The sequence below is a fragment of the Parasteatoda tepidariorum genome, chromosome 9 (genome assembly GCF_043381705.1).
Source record: "Parasteatoda tepidariorum isolate YZ-2023 chromosome 9, CAS_Ptep_4.0, whole genome shotgun sequence".
In the NCBI taxonomy this organism is placed as follows: Eukaryota; Metazoa; Arthropoda; class Arachnida; order Araneae; family Theridiidae; genus Parasteatoda; species Parasteatoda tepidariorum.
Window position 1 is genome coordinate 60,631,259 of NC_092212.1, and position 18,385 is coordinate 60,649,643.

The following is an 18,385-nucleotide window of genomic DNA, read 5'->3' on the forward strand; positions in this document are numbered from 1 at the left end:
CCTAGAGAAACTAAATTTCCTTTTATCAATGTTATGAGACTTTTATGATAGCCCTGCTCTAAAATTGCAATCAAATAAATAAGACTATCTGTGAGTGATTGCCACTAGCAATAATTGAGTGAGCTGCTGAAATCAAAGGCTAAAAAAATCTGCAAGATTCGTTAAAGTTAATATTTTAAAAGAAATCTTAATTTAAAGTACATCCTTATTCTTCAAGAGGAATTTCTGATAAAAAAATCTCCGACAGTTGTGAATAATTTAATTTTTATTGAAGGGTTAAATTTATGGAAAGTTTCTGTTGGTCTTCAAAATGAATATTGCAATTGTATCATTTTCAGTTGATACCATCAAATGTTCAGTTGATTTGTATCAGAAATCCTTTCTCTTAACATTATAAGAATGTCATCTAAAAACTTTACATCAGGCTTTTTGCAACAAGTTTTATAAAACTAAATTTATGTTACCATTTTATACCAAAAATTGTAATTAAGAACTTGACAGGTTCTGCATACAACTGATTTTCGTTGTTCTCTTACAGCTAACGATCAATCTTGACAAGCTATTTTCTTTAAGATATTGTTTCTCTGCTAGAACACCACTTTCACTTTTAATTCCGTCAATTTCTCTTTATTTGTTCTTATTAATGTGTTACTGTATCTTTTATTCCAAGAAATATTGTAGCCTAAAAAATATTTCAAAATTTATTTTAATTTTATGTAGGGTCTAAAATGAATATCAAAATTTTATTTTTGTCTATTCTAATTCATTTACTACACACATTTCTTGGACTAATTAAATAAGATTAACTCGTTTTGGGAAAGTTAACACTAAAAAATATGTTAGGAAATTTTAATAGAAGATTAAAATTGCTAAAAAGTTAAATATGAATAGGTTATGCCATAACTTGTGCAAATGTAAGTTTCTTACATAAGGTCAAAATATCAGTCAACCAATATAATCTGAACATTAGCTTTATTTCTTTCTACAAGCAAAAAAAAATTCTTTTTTACATAAGAATTCAAAATTAAATTCATGTGCAACAATTAAATTGAGCATGAAATCTCAGAGTATCAAAATTTTCAGCTTTTCCTTCCAGGACTTGTCACTTTTTCTTTAAAATAACTGAAAATAAAAGAAATTAAAATTTACTTTGATTCAAACCATTACAATACATGATCTACAAACTTACGCTTTTAGACATTTTTAACACTTGGGGTAGAATGACACACTAAAATTTTTTAATTGCAATAGTTGTCAGAACATTGGTTTTAAATTTAACTTGGTTGGCTTGGCAACTTTGTGACCTCTCAGACAAGGGCCCAACATAGTACAGTAAATATGTTATACTAACTTTTCGTTTTTTTTTTTTTATATTAAAGGGTTTAAACATCAGATATACCTTTTCTTTAATTTTGAGAATGCAACTCAAAAATTTTTTCTTTACTCTCATAAATAGTATCCACTAATTAACATATTTAATGCATGTATGATTGAGTATCATATGGAAATCTAATACCACTACATTTTCTAATTATATTCAAAAACTTAAATGCTGGAAGATGCATTCCAAGACACATTAATAATTTTTAAGCATTTTTTTATATATTTATTTTACACTTTTGAATGAGAGTTAAGCCGGAATACGTTTACCCAAACAATTAAGTATAAAATTAGTACTTAAGATTTTTAACTCAAAATTTGAGTTGGGGTAGTATGAATTATAATAGTGAAATATATATATTTATAAAAACTACAGTGATGCACTTTTGAAAATTTGTCTTTGACATTGCAAACAAATCAATTAAAAGGAATTGTAAATTTCATTCAAAGAATTTATACTTTTTTTGGGATTCTTTTTATCTTTCTGCCTAGGATTAAAAACACAACCATTTTCTCCCATCAAATGGATTCTCCATCCGTTTTCACCAGGTTCAATGTTTTGGTGACAAAGAGGGCAGTGGTTAGCCTCATTACTTGATTTAGCCACTAGAAGAAATAAATAAATGTAAAACAGGGAAGAACACAAATGAAGCTTTTGCACAGTGAACTGGGGTCTATTATGAACCTCATATCAGCTTTCAATTTGTAATTTCCTAATAAAATATTTTTTATAGTTCTCCTTACTAATATGTGGTACGTATCAGCCAACCTGCATTTTTTAAGATGCAGAAGAAATTACTCAAAATGCAAAAGATTTAACGTGTTTTCAATTTTGAATACTTACAGGGTATCCACGCACCTAGAAAGTGATGAAAAGTCACGAATTTCAGTACTGAACAAAATTTGTCATGATTTTTACTATTTTTTAAAAAAAATCANATATTGTAGCCTAAAAAATATTTCAAAATTTATTTTAATTTTATGTAGGGTCTAAAATGAATATCAAAATTTTATTTTGTCTATTCTAACTCATTTACTACACACATCTCTTGGACTAATTAAATATGATTACCTCGTTAGGAAATTTTAATAGAAAATTAAAATTGCTAAAAAGTTAAATATGAAAAGGTTATGCCATAACGTATGCAAATGTAAGTTTCTTACATAAGGTCAAAATATCAGTCAACCAATATAATCTGAACATTAGCTTTATTTCTTTTTACAAGCAAAAAAAATGTGCAACAATTAAATTTAGCATGAAATCTCCGAGTATCAAAATGTTCAGTTTTTCCTTCCAGGACTTCTTGACAGTTTTACTTTTTCTTTAAAATAACTGAAAATAAAAGAAATTAAAATTTACTTTGATTCAAACCATTATAATACATGATCTAAAAACTTACGCTTTTAGACATTTTTAACACTTGGGGTAGAATGACACTAAAATTTTTTAATTGCAATAGTTGTCAGCAGAATCAAAAATGTGTTGTCAGAACATTGGTTTTAAATTTAACTTGGTTGGCTTGGCAACTTTGTGACCTCTCAGACAAGGGCTCAACATAGTACCAGCCAGGCTATCCCAACTGAGTACAGTAAATATGTTATGCCTGATGTATATATTTGTTATATCTGATGTTTAAACCCTTTAATATACAAAAAAAAACGAGAAGTTAGTATACCTATTTTTTAATTTTGAGAATGAATCACACAAATTAATGCAATTAACATAATTATTAAGAAATAAATTGCAGAAATAAAATTAATGCAAAATTTTTTTCTTTACTCTCATGAACAGTATCCACTACTAATTAACATATTTAATGCATGTATGATTGAGTATCATATGGAAATCGAATACCACTACATTGTCTAATTATATTCAAAAACTTAAATGCTAGAAGATGCATTCCTCCAAGACACAATTTGTAAGCATTTTTTTATATATTTATTTTACACTTTTGAATAAGAGTTAAGCCGGAATACGTTTACCCAAACAATTAAAAATCTTAAGTACTAATTTTATACTTAACTCAAAATTTGAGTTGGGGTAGTATGAATTATAATAGTGAAATACGTATATTTATAAAAACTACAGTGATGCACTTTTGAAAATTTGTCTTTGACATTGCAAACAAATCGTAAATTTCAAAGAATTTATACTTTTTTTGGGATTCTTTTTATCTTTCTGCCTAGGATTAAAAACACAACCATTTTCTCCCATCAAATGGATTCTCCATCCGTTTTCACCAGGTTCAATGTTTTGGTGACAAAGAGGGCAGTGGTTAGCCTCATTACTTGATTTAGCCACTTGAAGAAAGAAATAACAAATGTAAAACAGGGAAGAACACAAATGAAGCTTTTGCACAGTGAAGTGGGGTCTATTATGAACCTCTTATCAGCTTTCAATTTGTAATTCCCTAATAAAATATTTTTTATAGTTCTCCTTACTAATATGTGGTACATATCAGCCAACCTGCATTTTTTAAGATGCAGAAGAAATTACTCAAAAGATTTAACGTGTTTTCAATTTTGAATACTTGCAGGGTATCCGCGCACCTAGAAAGTGATGAAAAGTCATGAGTTTCAGTATTGAACAAAATTTGTCATGATTTTTACTATTTTTTAAAAAAAATCATGGAAAGTCATGGATTTACGTCTCTGAAAAATCTAATTTTTAAAATGGAATCCCCCCCCCCCAATTTCATCCTGTTCCAAATATCTGAATTCCTAACAAAACCACCACTTAGTCATATTTTATTAGAATATAAAATGATTTCATTATGTTCTTTAAAAATTATGGTATTCTTTCAGAAAATGAAAGAAAAAACATCACTTCTAGAGCGAATTATCTTTTAAACTTCTGTGATTTAAGAATTTTTATTATTTATTTTTTTTTATTTTATCAATTTAAAATTCTAATTGAAGGCGATTTTTTTTTATTACGAAGTGAGGACAGAAAAATCAGGAGTATTTCTTTCCTTTCCTNTTAACTTCTGTGATTTAAGAATTCTTATTATTTTTTTTTTTTTTAATTTTATCAATTTAAAATTCTAGTTGAAGGAGATTTTTTTTTTTAATTACGAAATGAGAACAGAAAAATCAGGAGTATTTCTTTCCTTTCTGATGAACAAGAAAAGTATCTTGAGAATATAATTCTGCAGAAAAAAATTTTTTGTTTTTGTATTTTCTTCAGCTATTTTTTGTTTCAACTCGTTCTTTACTCCGTTTTTTAAATTTAAAATCTATAAATAGGAAGATGCAGAGTATAACAGTCATGGTTATAACTATCATTTCAATTAATGTTATTATGATGCTTTTTTTAAATTTATTGTTGCTTTTTTGTCGGAGAAAATAGTAACTTTGTTAAGTCATGAAAAATTCTTGGAATGAGTCACGGAAAATCATGAAATTGAAAATCTAAAATGTAGCAGATACCCTGTACAAAGAATTAACAGTAAATTTAAACTTTTATTAGATTTACAACTTATACGTTTTAAAGTTGTAATTTATCACATAACTAGGTACAAATATCTTTATCTACAATTGTGTTTCGGAAAGATATTGGAATCTTAAAATGTTTTCTTTTTTTTAATTCATTAAATTACCATCAGCAGTTATGACAGTATGTTGTACTATTATAAGCAATATAGCATGTTTTAACACAACCAGATTAAATAAATCTTAAATAGAAGAAACATATGATCCCTTTTTTTTTGTACTTTCAGATGTTTCATATCCTATACTTTGCTTAATTTAATGAAATACAGCAAAAATTCAAGATGTCATTGTTTAAGTAATGCTGGAGAGACTATCTTCACTTGCGTACATGTGTATACGTAAGCAAGGGTGCCAATAGTGCGAACATGGTTCGGAAAAAATTCAGGCAGCCTGAGGAAATTTTTGGTATTTTGGTAAAAATGCTACGAAGTTTTATAAAAACATGTCACTCGACAAAATTTTTATCAGTAAAAAACCTATGTATCAATTTGTTTAATTGCTACTTTGTGTGAATTTTGATTTTTATTATCCTCAATGCATATGCTAGTTTATTCGAGAATTGTATAAAATTAGATGAATTTTTTTACGAAAAAATAAAAAAAATTTTGTAATAACATATCAACTCTATTTTCTAAAAATATTATGAAAATGTTATCAACTAAAAAAAAGGCTATATAATTTTGGGGAAAAGCCATATAATTTCGAACCAGAAAAAAATGTGTTCTGGGAAAATATTATACTCTGAGAATTTTCTGCACCCCTCTGTGCATAAAAAGTTCTAAAATGGTACAAAATTTAAATATATATTTTCATAATGCAGAAGATTTAAATATCAGAGCAGAAATATACAGAATGGGGTATAAATGAAGAAAGCTTCTGCAATATGTAGGAAGAGCTGGCAGCTATGGCTGTTACATGGTAACTGTTTTTTTTATTTTTTTAATTACTGCAAAAAATATTTCAAAATTTAGTGATCTGTTTATCCATAATAGACTCCATTTTTTTATGTGAGAGAAGCAGAAATGTTTTATATTTGTAATAATTAAAAATTATGAAGTAGTTACTAGTGCAAGTCCTGATTTTTACATGGTCTTCATAATTCAAAGAAGGCACTGCTTCAAGACACAGGGGACACTGCTTGTATTGACTTTTGGCTACACACTCATCTAGGTGATGTTCTGTTAAACCAGCAATTTCAACTATCTATAAAATATAAGTCCATTTTAAACACTTGCAACACTTTTCCCTATAAAAAAAAAAACAGATACCACACCCTTTTTCATTACAAAATTAAGACTCTTCATAAAAGTAAACATTTTTCATAATTATTTATTGTTTTAAATGTAATTTTCAAAATCAAATGGTGGATAATATTTCACTTAGGAACAAAAATTATTTTTTGTGATAAAAGCAAGACTTCATACATTTTTGTCAGGAGGTAGGGACTTATTAAACACTTCAAGATTAAATATATTATCTTCAAATTTGCTTAGTAAAATAATTAAAAATAACAGAATAATGTGTTCACAATGTGCAATGGTTTATTTGTTTATTAATTTTTTTTTTATTGCAAACAAAACAACATTTTTGCAGGATGTTTCCGCACAGGCCCTTGCATGATCCCAGAGGATTTTTTATTTTAAGATAATTTAATATAGTAAAGGTTAGATTAAAACGTAAAATTAGCAGTTGTCTTTCAACCTTTAGGGATAAAATATAGATAAATATTTAGAGTATACAATTCAAAACTCTACAGCAAAAAAAAATAGATACATTTTATCACAATCAATTAAAGAGCTTGGATAAATATAATGATAAGCCACACATTCTAGTTGCTCAGGAGAGCATTTCTAATGAAAAAATGCAACTATGTCGCCAAATGCAATACAATATTCCTATGTATTGTGCTGTTATATAGCAGAAATTATAGATATTAAATACTTAACTGAAATTTGGAAAGTCAGAAATACTACTCTAGCAGAAAACGAAAAAAGTTATAAGATTTAAAATAATAAGATTTAATAATTAAAATAAAACAAATTTGGTTTTAGCTGCTTTAAGCGCTTTCCCATTTTGATTTATTATTTTAAATGTTACTTACTTATTTTTCTTTTCTGAATTTGTAAATCAGTTTCATTCTTTGATTAGATACCTAACTGAAAATAATATTAAGATATAGTTGATGAACAATGTCAACTTTGGAAGAAGTGTAATTTATCACTGTAAAGCTCCAATCTTTTCAACTGTATTGCACGACTGTTGATCAGGAGGTAAGTCAATAATGGCTATGCAAAGCTGTTTAATAACTAAATTGACTGATTTTTTTCCCAAAGAATAAAGATGTTGTTGCTTCTTGATAAAGAAAAGTCCAGTTTTGAACTAAGCTTGTTAATTTCTAACCAGACAAGGGATCTTAATGTAGCAAGGTAAAGAGTCAATAGACACTTCATGCATAAGTAAAAGTATATATTTCAATTATTTTCTTATTTCTTTAGTTTTAAAAAAATATAAAATGCTCCTTAGTTTTGAAGATTGCTTAGTGGTTGAAAAACTGATCATTAAATTAAAAGTTATTTAGAATGTCTTTTTTTTTCTACCGACTCCGAAAATAACACATTTCAATAATTGAAATAAAGAGTTGGAGTTGAAATTTAAAAATACTTAACCTGGTTACAGTTAGAGCATCTGGCAAGCATAGGGCACTCCAGGTCATAATGTTCATCCAATCCATCAGGCGTAAACTTGTCACTAGTCTTCTCGCAAAATATGCAAGTTCTATAAATATAGGTAATTTATAATTAATTTTGCTTAATATTTTTTTGGCATTCAGTATTAAATTATATTTTGACGAGAAAATTCATAACTGTGAAACTTGGTCAAAGAATTTCTATTGGTACCTTCAACTTTTCTGTATGCTTTGAAAATAATTAATATTTTTTTATTTCAAACATTTGTAAACTATATATATATATATATTTGCTTTCTTTAATCCTAAATATTAAAATTTATTTTTGAAATATATTTTTAAAATGAGTTGAATATGTTTTTATGAGATTGACTTTTAAAAGAAAAAATATATTTCTATTAGAAAGATAAAATAATGATTCTAAAGTGCATTTTTAACAGTTTTTGTACAAAAAAAAATTTATATTTTTATTTGCAGATTAAATAAAAACAGAAAATATTCAGTACTATTATTTAGTCAATCAATATATAAAATATAATAAAAATCTCATTTTTATACAGCTTAAACATTACACTAAGAAAAAGATATACTTCGAATGCTTATATGTTTACAGTTAGTACAATAATGTCAATTCCAACAGAAATATAAATCTAATGAAATATTTATGTAATTACAAATCAATTAAGCTTTTTCATTCAATTATACTTACGTTATTAATTGTACTTATAAAATATTTTAAATTTATTCTGGTATGTTTATGTTTAAATTGTTTTCTAATTTAAACTCCATTTAATAAAACCAAATGCTTTAAAAAAATACTGCTACAATGTTTTAAAAATTTTTGTACACTTTTAGGTTTGCTGCCACAAAATAATAGTTGATGGTCATTTGATAACTTTCACTCTCAGAATTGAACAATAACATACATATTTACTTAGTTATAGATGATTAATACAAAATGTAAACTTAATGTATAACTATGTTTGAGTTCAGATATAGAGACAAATGTAAGCATTATAGGTTAAAAGAAAAATTATTAGATTAAACACTTATTATTACCATGGAATACAGGTAGTAGGTCTTATAATAAGTAACACTGTGTCCATGGACCATACCATGAAGAAATAAATATTTATTTTTGAATTAAAAGAATTGATCCAGTAATTTTAAATTTTCTTATATTCTATAATTCTTCATTGTTGTTATCTTAAAAAAAAAAATTAAGCTAGGGGTGAAAAACTTCTTTTGTAAAAATGGTACAAAAGAAATAGGATCTCATGAGTGCCACGAATTTAGTTTTCATACCAATTAATAAACTTAATTATTTATAAGCATAACAGGGGTGCGTCCAGACATTTTGTGAAAGGTTTGTAAAATTGTGAAAAAATTACTTTTAATTTGTGAATATAAAATAAGCGTTAAGTCACATTCTTTCAACCAGGGTCCTGTTTTGTGAGTTTGTGCAAAAAGGGTCCTGTTATTTGGTATTTAGCCTATACTGCTCAACACAGAATATTCATTTCGAGTGAATAATGGAAACAAAATCGCTCACATTTTTAATAATTTCAATTGACATATTTTAAATAACACAACTTAGTAATGAATCGCTTTCAATGTGTTACACATTAAGTAANAAAGCTCTCTTAATTTTAAGAATATCATGATGGTTATAAAGTAGTATTTTTGGGCTTAGATCATTAATCATTGCCATATCTTAAATTACATTGCATAAGCACAGTTTTCTTATTGTTTATAATAAAGCATTTTTTAATTCATAACAAACAATATACGTTTTATGCTTAGTTGTTTTTTCATGATAATTTTATCAAACAAAATAAAATAAACAAAACTAAAATAATAAAAAGAAAAACAAAATAATCATAATTTTGATCCTTACAACAAAGAAAAAAGATAGAAACTAAATAAAAAAATATTACTTGTTTGTCAATTTTATCAAAAGCCTGAATCAGACGACGATGCATTATGTTCCGCTTAGAGGAATCAGAATCAAAAGGTATGAACTTCCGAACTTTATTCCCATTTTGCTCATAGAGATGAAGAATCACCCTCTCCGCAGAGGATCTTACAGAAGCAGACGGATGATGCAACGCATCTACAAAGAATGGCATAACTTTTGGCAGACTCAATGAACTGGGAAAAACATACAAAACAATTTATAAACTGTGCAACAACTAAAATATTTTCTAATACAGTAGGGAACCGATTATCCGGAACGGTCGGGACCATCGCTATTCCGGATAACTGGTTTTTCCGGTTTTCTGAATTGCTACAAAAAGCCGTTTTTTTATTGTTAAACCCAACTTTAAAAATAAAAAAAAATTGGAAATAATCTTAAAAATAAAAAAAAACGATGAAGTAATACACTAATGATTATTTCCAAAATGATGGTAAGGTAAACATCTTTAAAAAAAGAAAGAAAAATCGTAAAATCTTATGAGGAAAAAAAAAAAAATTTTTTTTAAATGGCGAGAAAATTTAGCGAATTTTGTTCCGGTTTTTTGGTTTTCCGGTTTTCTGATTTCCGGATAACGGGTTCTGTACTGTATATAAATTATTCCACAGAGATAACCCAGGATTATTCTAGGATTATACATACAATCCCGGATCGAAAAATTCCATGCATTCAGGTATTTAAAAAATAATTGCTAGTACCTAGTATTTTAGTATTATGAACTGTGCAATCTATACAAAACGATTTTTAAACTGTACAATAACTAAAATATTTTCTAATATATAAATTATTCCACAGAGATAACCCAGGATTATTCTAGGATTATACATACAATCCCGGATCGAAAAATTCCATGCATTCAGGTATTTAAAAAATAATTGCTAGTACCTAGTATTTTAGTATTATGAACTGTGCAATCTATACAAAACGATTTTTAAACTGTACAATAACTAAAATATTTTCTAATATATAAATTATTCCACAGAGATAACCCAGGATTATTCTAGGATTATACATACAATCCCGGATCGAAAAATCCCATGCATTCTGGTATTTAAAAAATAATTGCTAGTACCTAGTATTTTAGTATTAAAAATGAACTGTGCAATCTATACAAAACAATTTATAAACTGTACAATACCTAAAATATTTTCTAATATATAAATTATTCTACAGATATAACCCAGGATTATACATACAATACATATAATCAAGGATTGAAAAATTCCCAGCACTATGGTATTCAACCCACTGGCGGTTAAGGAAATGGGCAAAATTGGGAGAATGTTTCTCACCTACACCATTAACATGGGAAAACCGGTTTTGCTATGCAGAGAAGACTGCAGGCTAAAATGCGACTTATTACATGCAGAACCGTCAGAGGGTTAAAAAATAATTGCTAGTACCCAGTATTTTAGTATTAAAAATGACCAAGCATAAGTGCCAGCAATCGTAGATTCATTTCACATCATTATTGAGCTATGGAGGAGGTATAGCAAAGTGTAAAGAATGCAATAATTTCTTGGTTGTAATTGATTTGTATCATCTATTTTTACATAATTTTATTTCTTTATGTTAAAGGAACAAACATCAAAAGGAAAAATGAAAGGCTTAAAAGCTTTTTTGTGAAATAATAATTTTAAAATTATTATTTGTTAATTCCTCACAACTAATTTCTAATAAAAATAAAGTACGCTTTGATTCTATTAAGGTTATTGGTTTAGGTCTATAATGTTTGAACCAGAAGTTATTGATGACAAAAGAATTCAAACTGCTCATCATGCTCACAGCTCATCAAATACAATATATAATATGGCTATAAATATTATTGCTGATTAGACACTATTAAAATATACATTAAGCCTAGCAGGGGTCTGTCTAGGTTTTTCTGAAAGGTACCTATTTTGTGAAAATTTAGACATAATTTGGGAAAATTAAAAATTATATTAAAAAATCAACACAAAAATATGGCACAAAATATGGATCTATCGTTTCTTACAGGATACAAAAATAAAATTTTAAGAAAAAGTCTTTTTTTCCTAAAGTTGAATTTGTGAACGTACTGCTAAACGGTAGTAAATTTGGCCTGGACAGACCCCTACCTAGATAACTCAATTTAAATCAGTGTTACTCTGCAAATTATCCTTTGTCTCATAGACAACATGCTCATTTTCATATTTTCCTTATTCATATCAAACACATTTGCTTAACACCAGGGAAATAATCTTATATTTGTATTAAAATATGAATAAATGATAGTATGTAACATTTGCAATCCTTAAAGACATTAAAGTGAAACATTAAAAATATCATTTCACTAATCTATCAAAAGGTGAGTGGCCAAAGTTTCGATTAAAAAATCTTTGAAGGGGTTAAATAACCTTCTTGTTTAAACTTAATTGCAAGTCTAAAAAGATGTTGGATAACTCAGTTGTGTAATATAATCAAGCGTAAGATAATCAGTGTATATTTAAATGTAGATTAAGAAATACCTGTGTGATTGGGGTGGATAAACTTTCACAAGTTTCTCTGCTAATTCACATCTTCCAACAGCTAAACGAACATTTGGATTATTCTGAAGTAGACTCAGCACATATAAAGGAATGATCTGTAAATTCTATAAAACAAAATATAATGATCTAAATTATAAATAACCAAATTATGAACATAATAGAAGATGTCATGAGTTGAGAGGCCAAAAGTCATAAATAAACGCATGTCAAATAATGAAAAATGTTACTTGATTAAAAACTTCATTCTCTTAAAAAAATATACAAATTGGAAATAACAGTCGACATGTTTTGCGTGCTCAAAAACAGGCGCTCATGTTCAAGACTTTCCAGAAGTGAATGAGAAGAAATAAAAGTGATTTGAAATATAAAACGATTCTTCGTTTTATATTTCATTCCTATTTTTTCAATTTTATTTGTTTTATATTTTTCAACTTCGATTAAAAATTTCATTTGCTTCAAAAATATACAAATTGGAAATAACAGTCGACATGTTTTAAGTGCTCATTTTCAAGATTTGCCAGAAGTGAATGAGATGAAATAAAAGTGATTTGAAATATAAACAATCCTTAGATTTATATTTCATTTATATTTTTCAATTTTATTCGTTTCATATTTTTCAACTTCATTTTACATTCTTCATTGCCAATTTTTCATTTTGTATTTCTAATCCCTTTTTTCCCCTCTCATTCACATCTGACAAGTCTTGAAAAGGAGGGCCTGTTTTGAGTGTTTGAAACATATGGATTGTTATTTCCAATTTGTATATTTTTGAAGAAAATGAAGTTTTTAACCCAGAAATAATTTACTGATTCAGTTTCATAGGATCATTTATTTAATAAAAAAATATATTATTAAACAAAATATTTTTTTGAAAAGCAATCTTTCACGGTGACAAATTCAATTTTTTTTCCTCTCCTCTATAAATGTATAGAAAATTATTATAAATATGATTCCAATATTTTAAAAAATTTTCAAAACCCCATTAGTAGCTTTGAAAGAGTTTTGAGAAAGATGAAATTTAAAAAACTTAAATTTGGTAATTGAGTAAAGAAATTGGAAATTGGTTTCCATATAATTTCTAAGACAATGTTGAAAGAAAGAAATAAGTTTTTTTATAGATTGACATGGGATGCATGAAAGTAGAACGTGTATCTAGAACACTCTTAAAGTTGATTTTGCTATCAACACCTTCTCTTTAGATTTAAAACTATACAATATATGGGTATTTTAAATATAAATATTAAAAAAAACATGTTTTTTTTAAAACATTTCTACAAGTATTCACAAGTTTTATTAAAAAGAAACATTAATGTTTTTCTCTTTGTGCTCAGCCAATTAGGTTTATTACATACATGCATATAAAAATTGAATTAAGTGTTGAATGTGGACAAAAAGTCCAAGATCGAGGAAATTAATTACTGTCTGCAATATTTCATATTTTCTTTTAGATTTTTAATCAGAACTAACAACAGTGACAATTAATTTTTTGTTTGTAGATAAAGTTTGTAGACAAACTAAAAAGTTTGTAGAGTTTTTGTTGTGGAGACAAATGCCTTTGGTGCTTGATAAAAAGAAGAAAAAAAGATTTATTTCAATTAAAAAACCTTTAAAAATATAATCAAAAAGCAGGAAGAGGTAGTTTGCAAATCAAATTATCAAATGCATAAAAAATAATAATCATCATTAAACAAATATATTTTTTTCTGATTTCTTTTTCTTTTACATTCTACCAGTATCCTATTTAAAGTGATATCTATAAAATTATAATTTATATTCGAATTCATGATAGAACACCATTCATAACATTCAATGTTTTTTAGTACTTCTGCTGAAAAGAAAGAACACTTCAATAAACTGAATAAAATTGATCAAAAATGTACCTCTAATTCAGAATAAGGAAGTTGACTAGTTAGATATTCCATTGATGCATTTTTTAATCGTGGTGCCTGAAAAATACGATAAAATATAAGCAATGCAATTTAAATAATCTTTACTCAATCTATACATAAAAATCAAAGTAATAAGAATTTTTTAAAAAAAATTAAACCAATACTGATCTAGCAAGTTTGTCTATATTTGAAGAACCTGGTCACAAAATAAAATGGTTGTTACTTTAATGTAGAGATGACATTACAGCTCAAATTAATACTATTCTTTTGGTACAACAATTTAACAAATCTACACAGTTTCAAAACCTTTTTAACTTTCAATTTGCTTTTTTTTTTAACTTTGTCCGGGTCAATTAAAATCATTTTAAACTAAGCCTTTTATTAACGTTTAAAGAGGCAGAAATGAGAAACATTTATTTTTAAAGAAAAATATAATTAGTGTAATGATTTAGAGAAAGTATGTATTTCTGTAAGGTAGTAATAAAAGCTAAGATTTTGATCATAAAAAAAGTCTTAAAAAGGTTATAAACAAAACAAAAAAATACTCTTAAAACCACCAAAAAAATGCTTTGAAATTGTACTTTTAATTAAACAAGAATTTCATTATGAGACATTTTCTTTAAATGCATAAATTTATCTATAACATATAATTGTATGTAAGAGAAATTGAGTTGCAATTTTCCTTTTAAGTTTGAAAAAAATTTTTAATGCTACAGGACACACACACACACACAACAAAAGCTAAAGAAGAAAGGACAAATATATATATACATAGATTGATTTTTATACAAGTAACAGATACATACAATATAGATGGTAATATTATTAAAAACAAAGTCTTGAAATTGAAAAATTCTCCCTAAATTCAAAATATCTTAACAAGAAAAGACACTGAAAACTCTCAGCACATGCTATAAAAAATGCGAAAAGTTGATAATATTACCAAAATCAAAAATTTTAGCAATAACCACCTATTGTTACTAAAAATCTTAAGTGATAACTGTCACTAACAGAATGCGCTTAAATGTCTCACAATAGATGCATAAAAAGTGAGAGTTTCATTTGAAAATTTCGGAAATATATTTTTAGACATCAATCTTATATGTTTTACAAATTGAAAGATACATTGAAACAGGAACTTGGGTTAAAATAAATAAAGAAACAAAAACAATTGGGTCTATAGATATCAGTTCTATTGATATAAGCTCTGCTTAAAAAAAAATTAAAAAGCCCTTTTCAAATGTAGAAGCAACACTGAAAAATAATTCAGGTGAGGTCTTGGGACTTTAGAATGGGCCACATTTTTCTATGGGTGACATTTTTACAAACTGCTCCTTAGTATTGTTTACTGATAGGTACTCAACAGTCTTTTTTATCATTTTCAAGGTAAAAAAGGGACCATAATACATGGAAATATCTTAAAACCAAGATGAAAATCACAAAAAACACTATCCAAAATAGTTTGAAAATGTAACTTATCAATATGCAGCTCCAAAATTTCAGTTTACTACTATACTCATATAGATTTGTTTTACTAAAAGTAAAAAGTGGTGTAAACTTAAATTATTATCAAATTTAAAACCACATTGTGTAAGAGGTACATTACACGATCATTCATATGCATTTGTTTAAAAAAAGCGGTGCAAAATAATTTTTTTTTCTTCCTTTTTGAGAAATAGGATTAAACTTTTAATGCCCTAAATTTTATGAAGCTTTTAGCATTATTAATTTCTCAGCAATATATATTTACACTCATATTTAAAAAAATATATACTTTTAAAAAAATATACACTCATATTTAAAAAAGATATAATGAACACAAAAATTTTTTATTGAAACTTTTGATAAAAAAAAAAAAATATTGTTAAAATTACAAGTCAAAATATCACTGTTAGAAAAAAAAAATGAGAAAAATTTTTGTGGTTGGTTATGATAAAACAAATTAAAATTATTTTGGGTAAAAAGTCATTTTATAGCAGTAGTTTATTATTTTTGCAAAATCTAAAAGTTAATTTTATTAGACATCAACAGAAAATACAGCATGAAAACTAACTAACAGTAAATACTAACATAACTAACTAAATACTAACAGAAAAACCCATTTTTCCTACATAAGGTAAGTTTTTTTGTCAAAAAAGTACAGTTAAAAAAAAACAGTTAAAGTACAGTTAAATAAAAGTTCAGTTGAGTCATAACAGTCCTGTCAATTACTAGGGCATGATTCTATTGTTTAATATGCTAAAATATTTTTTTAGTTCTATTTAAGGCACTTTCCTTTTCCTTTAATCTTATTTCAATGAAATCAAAACACAATTAAAAGGAAGATTTCTATATACTAAAACCAACTGTATATTAATTCATAACATTAGTAATTAATAAATCTATAAAGTGCATTTATTATAACCTTTAAATTAACAACAACAATCACAATGACCACAAATGTTCCACAGAATGGAGTATTCATACTAATAAGATTTTGTCAATTTAAAACTCTTAGAATATTGTCCCACTGGCTCAGAGTACAATAGAAGTTACGTTAGGGTCCATAACTGAACACAGATATCACTTTTTTTGTAAGCCAAAGAAGATAAGCAATAGTTTTAAAAGAGTCTACTTTTATAAAGATTTAAGCTTGCAATAAGTAAGAAAGTCTTTCATCAATTAAGACAAAGTTAAAAAAAATAGTACTCTAAGTCAGTTTTCCCAATTTTTGTAGCCATGGAACCATAAATGACCTTTTGCAGAATCTAAAAGCTCATTAGCAGTTGTGGACATATTAACAAAAGAAAAAGCACTAATTATTCAATTCAAATTCATAGCAAAAAAAAAAAATTTTTTTTCAATCTTTTTAGTCTGCAAGAAATTTAAAATTAGGGTTCATGTCAGACTTGAATTTGTAGGTCCAATGCAACATGAAGTCTAATTCGGCATTTGTTTTGGGGGTAAGTATAAGATGAAAATGAAGAAAATGAGATAAATTATTGTATTTGTTGAAATGAGAAAAAAATGTAACAAGTCTTTTGAATAGTTATCAGGGAAGCATATTTCTCTGATCGCTGAAGTTAGTAGTTTTATTTTAAGTTGAAAACGTCAAAGAGAAATAATAAGAAATTTTTTTTTATAGATGCACTCAGTTTTATACTTGATTCAATATATTAAAAAAATTATCGTTCTTAAAATTTTAGTACTTTCTTTATCCTTGGAAATGACCTAATTTTGGAAAAGCAGTCAAAATATTAATAATTATTGACTGGGTTGAAACCAGGTGGTTCCACTGGTTAAAAAAAGTCCAAATTCTTAGAAATTTTGTGACCCTACCATGTAATTCTAGGGTTTTCTACATGGTTGCCACTGATATCTGGAGGGAAAAAATTCCCTGTGTTTTCCTTGCACATATCATACATAGCATATTAAGAGGAAACACACATTCATAGTGTTCTTGTGAGCTATATTGGGATAACGATGTTAGTTTCAGTTACTGGAAATACTTAGAGAAATAAGATACAGCTCAACATAAAATAAATAATGCTATAATAAATGAATTAATATAATACAGATGAACTATCATCTTTAACTATCTCATAGATTAAGCTTTGAGAGATCTGCATTATTTAAAAGACAAAAATAAGAAATAAAAATTCCCTGTTTCTTTTCCAATTTGTAAAGAAAAATTCAAAATTCCCTGCATTTATCCTGTTATTTCAGATGATTTTTAAATTCCCTGTTTTTTCCAGGTTTTCTCTATTGTCTCAGAGAAGTGGAAATCTTGTCCTAGGAACATTTTATATAAACCTCTTAGTCATTAAATTTACCAACAGACCAATGAATATTTTATACTTACTGTGTCACCCAATTTATTAATTATTTCCGGCATACTCTGCTCAACAAGAAATGAAGCATCCACTTTAGAAGCTCTACACAAATGTAAATATTAACTTACGTTATTTTAAAAATGTAACAATTACTAAATACAAAATTTGTAATCAGAAAAGCAACAAAGAAAATAATTATCTAAAAGAAAATATAAAGGGATAGGAGATAAAAAATATAAAGAAACTCTATAAGCAAAAAAGAAAAATTATAACCATGTAACTGTTTGTAACAAGCGGAAGCTTGTTACAAACAGTTACATAGATTTAAAACAACTTTAATATTAATATAAAGATAAAAAGGGTTATATTCAACCAAAAAAAAGCACAAATAAGAATAGTTTGAGCAGATACAGTTGTTTTAGCATTGTAAACAAAGTATCATTCTCAATATGAAGACATATTATAACATTTAATTTATTTGTGGGTTTTTTTTTTCATTTCTAAAAATGTAACATATATAATATTATAAATGTAACATAACATAAATGTAACTTATACTTTTATGTAACAGTTGTTGAAACTACAAGGTAGTGTTAATTTACACATTTTTTCAGTTTATGTAGATATAAGATTTCTTC

The 18,385-nt window shown here is 26.6% G+C and overlaps 1 protein-coding gene across 1 annotated transcript in view; it reads right to left on the reverse strand.

Annotated features, from left to right (window-relative positions):
• Window positions 1-2,572: 2,572 nt before the first annotated feature.
• The window catches only part of LOC107448841 (centrosomal protein of 104 kDa), a 39,315-nt gene continuing 23,502 nt past the window's right edge, over window positions 2,573-18,385 (reverse strand). The window contains exons 15-22 of the mRNA XM_071185831.1: window positions 17,777-17,849; window positions 13,927-13,992; window positions 12,026-12,150; window positions 9,499-9,712; window positions 7,542-7,667; window positions 5,940-6,078; window positions 3,538-3,684; window positions 2,573-2,713 (exon numbers count right to left, since the gene is read on the reverse strand). Coding sequence (XP_071041932.1) covers window positions 2,694-2,713; window positions 3,538-3,684; window positions 5,940-6,078; window positions 7,542-7,667; window positions 9,499-9,712; window positions 12,026-12,150; window positions 13,927-13,992; window positions 17,777-17,849 — 910 coding nt within the window. The 3' untranslated portion in view covers window positions 2,573-2,693. The remainder of the gene's footprint in view (window positions 2,714-3,537; window positions 3,685-5,939; window positions 6,079-7,541; window positions 7,668-9,498; window positions 9,713-12,025; window positions 12,151-13,926; window positions 13,993-17,776; window positions 17,850-18,385) is intronic.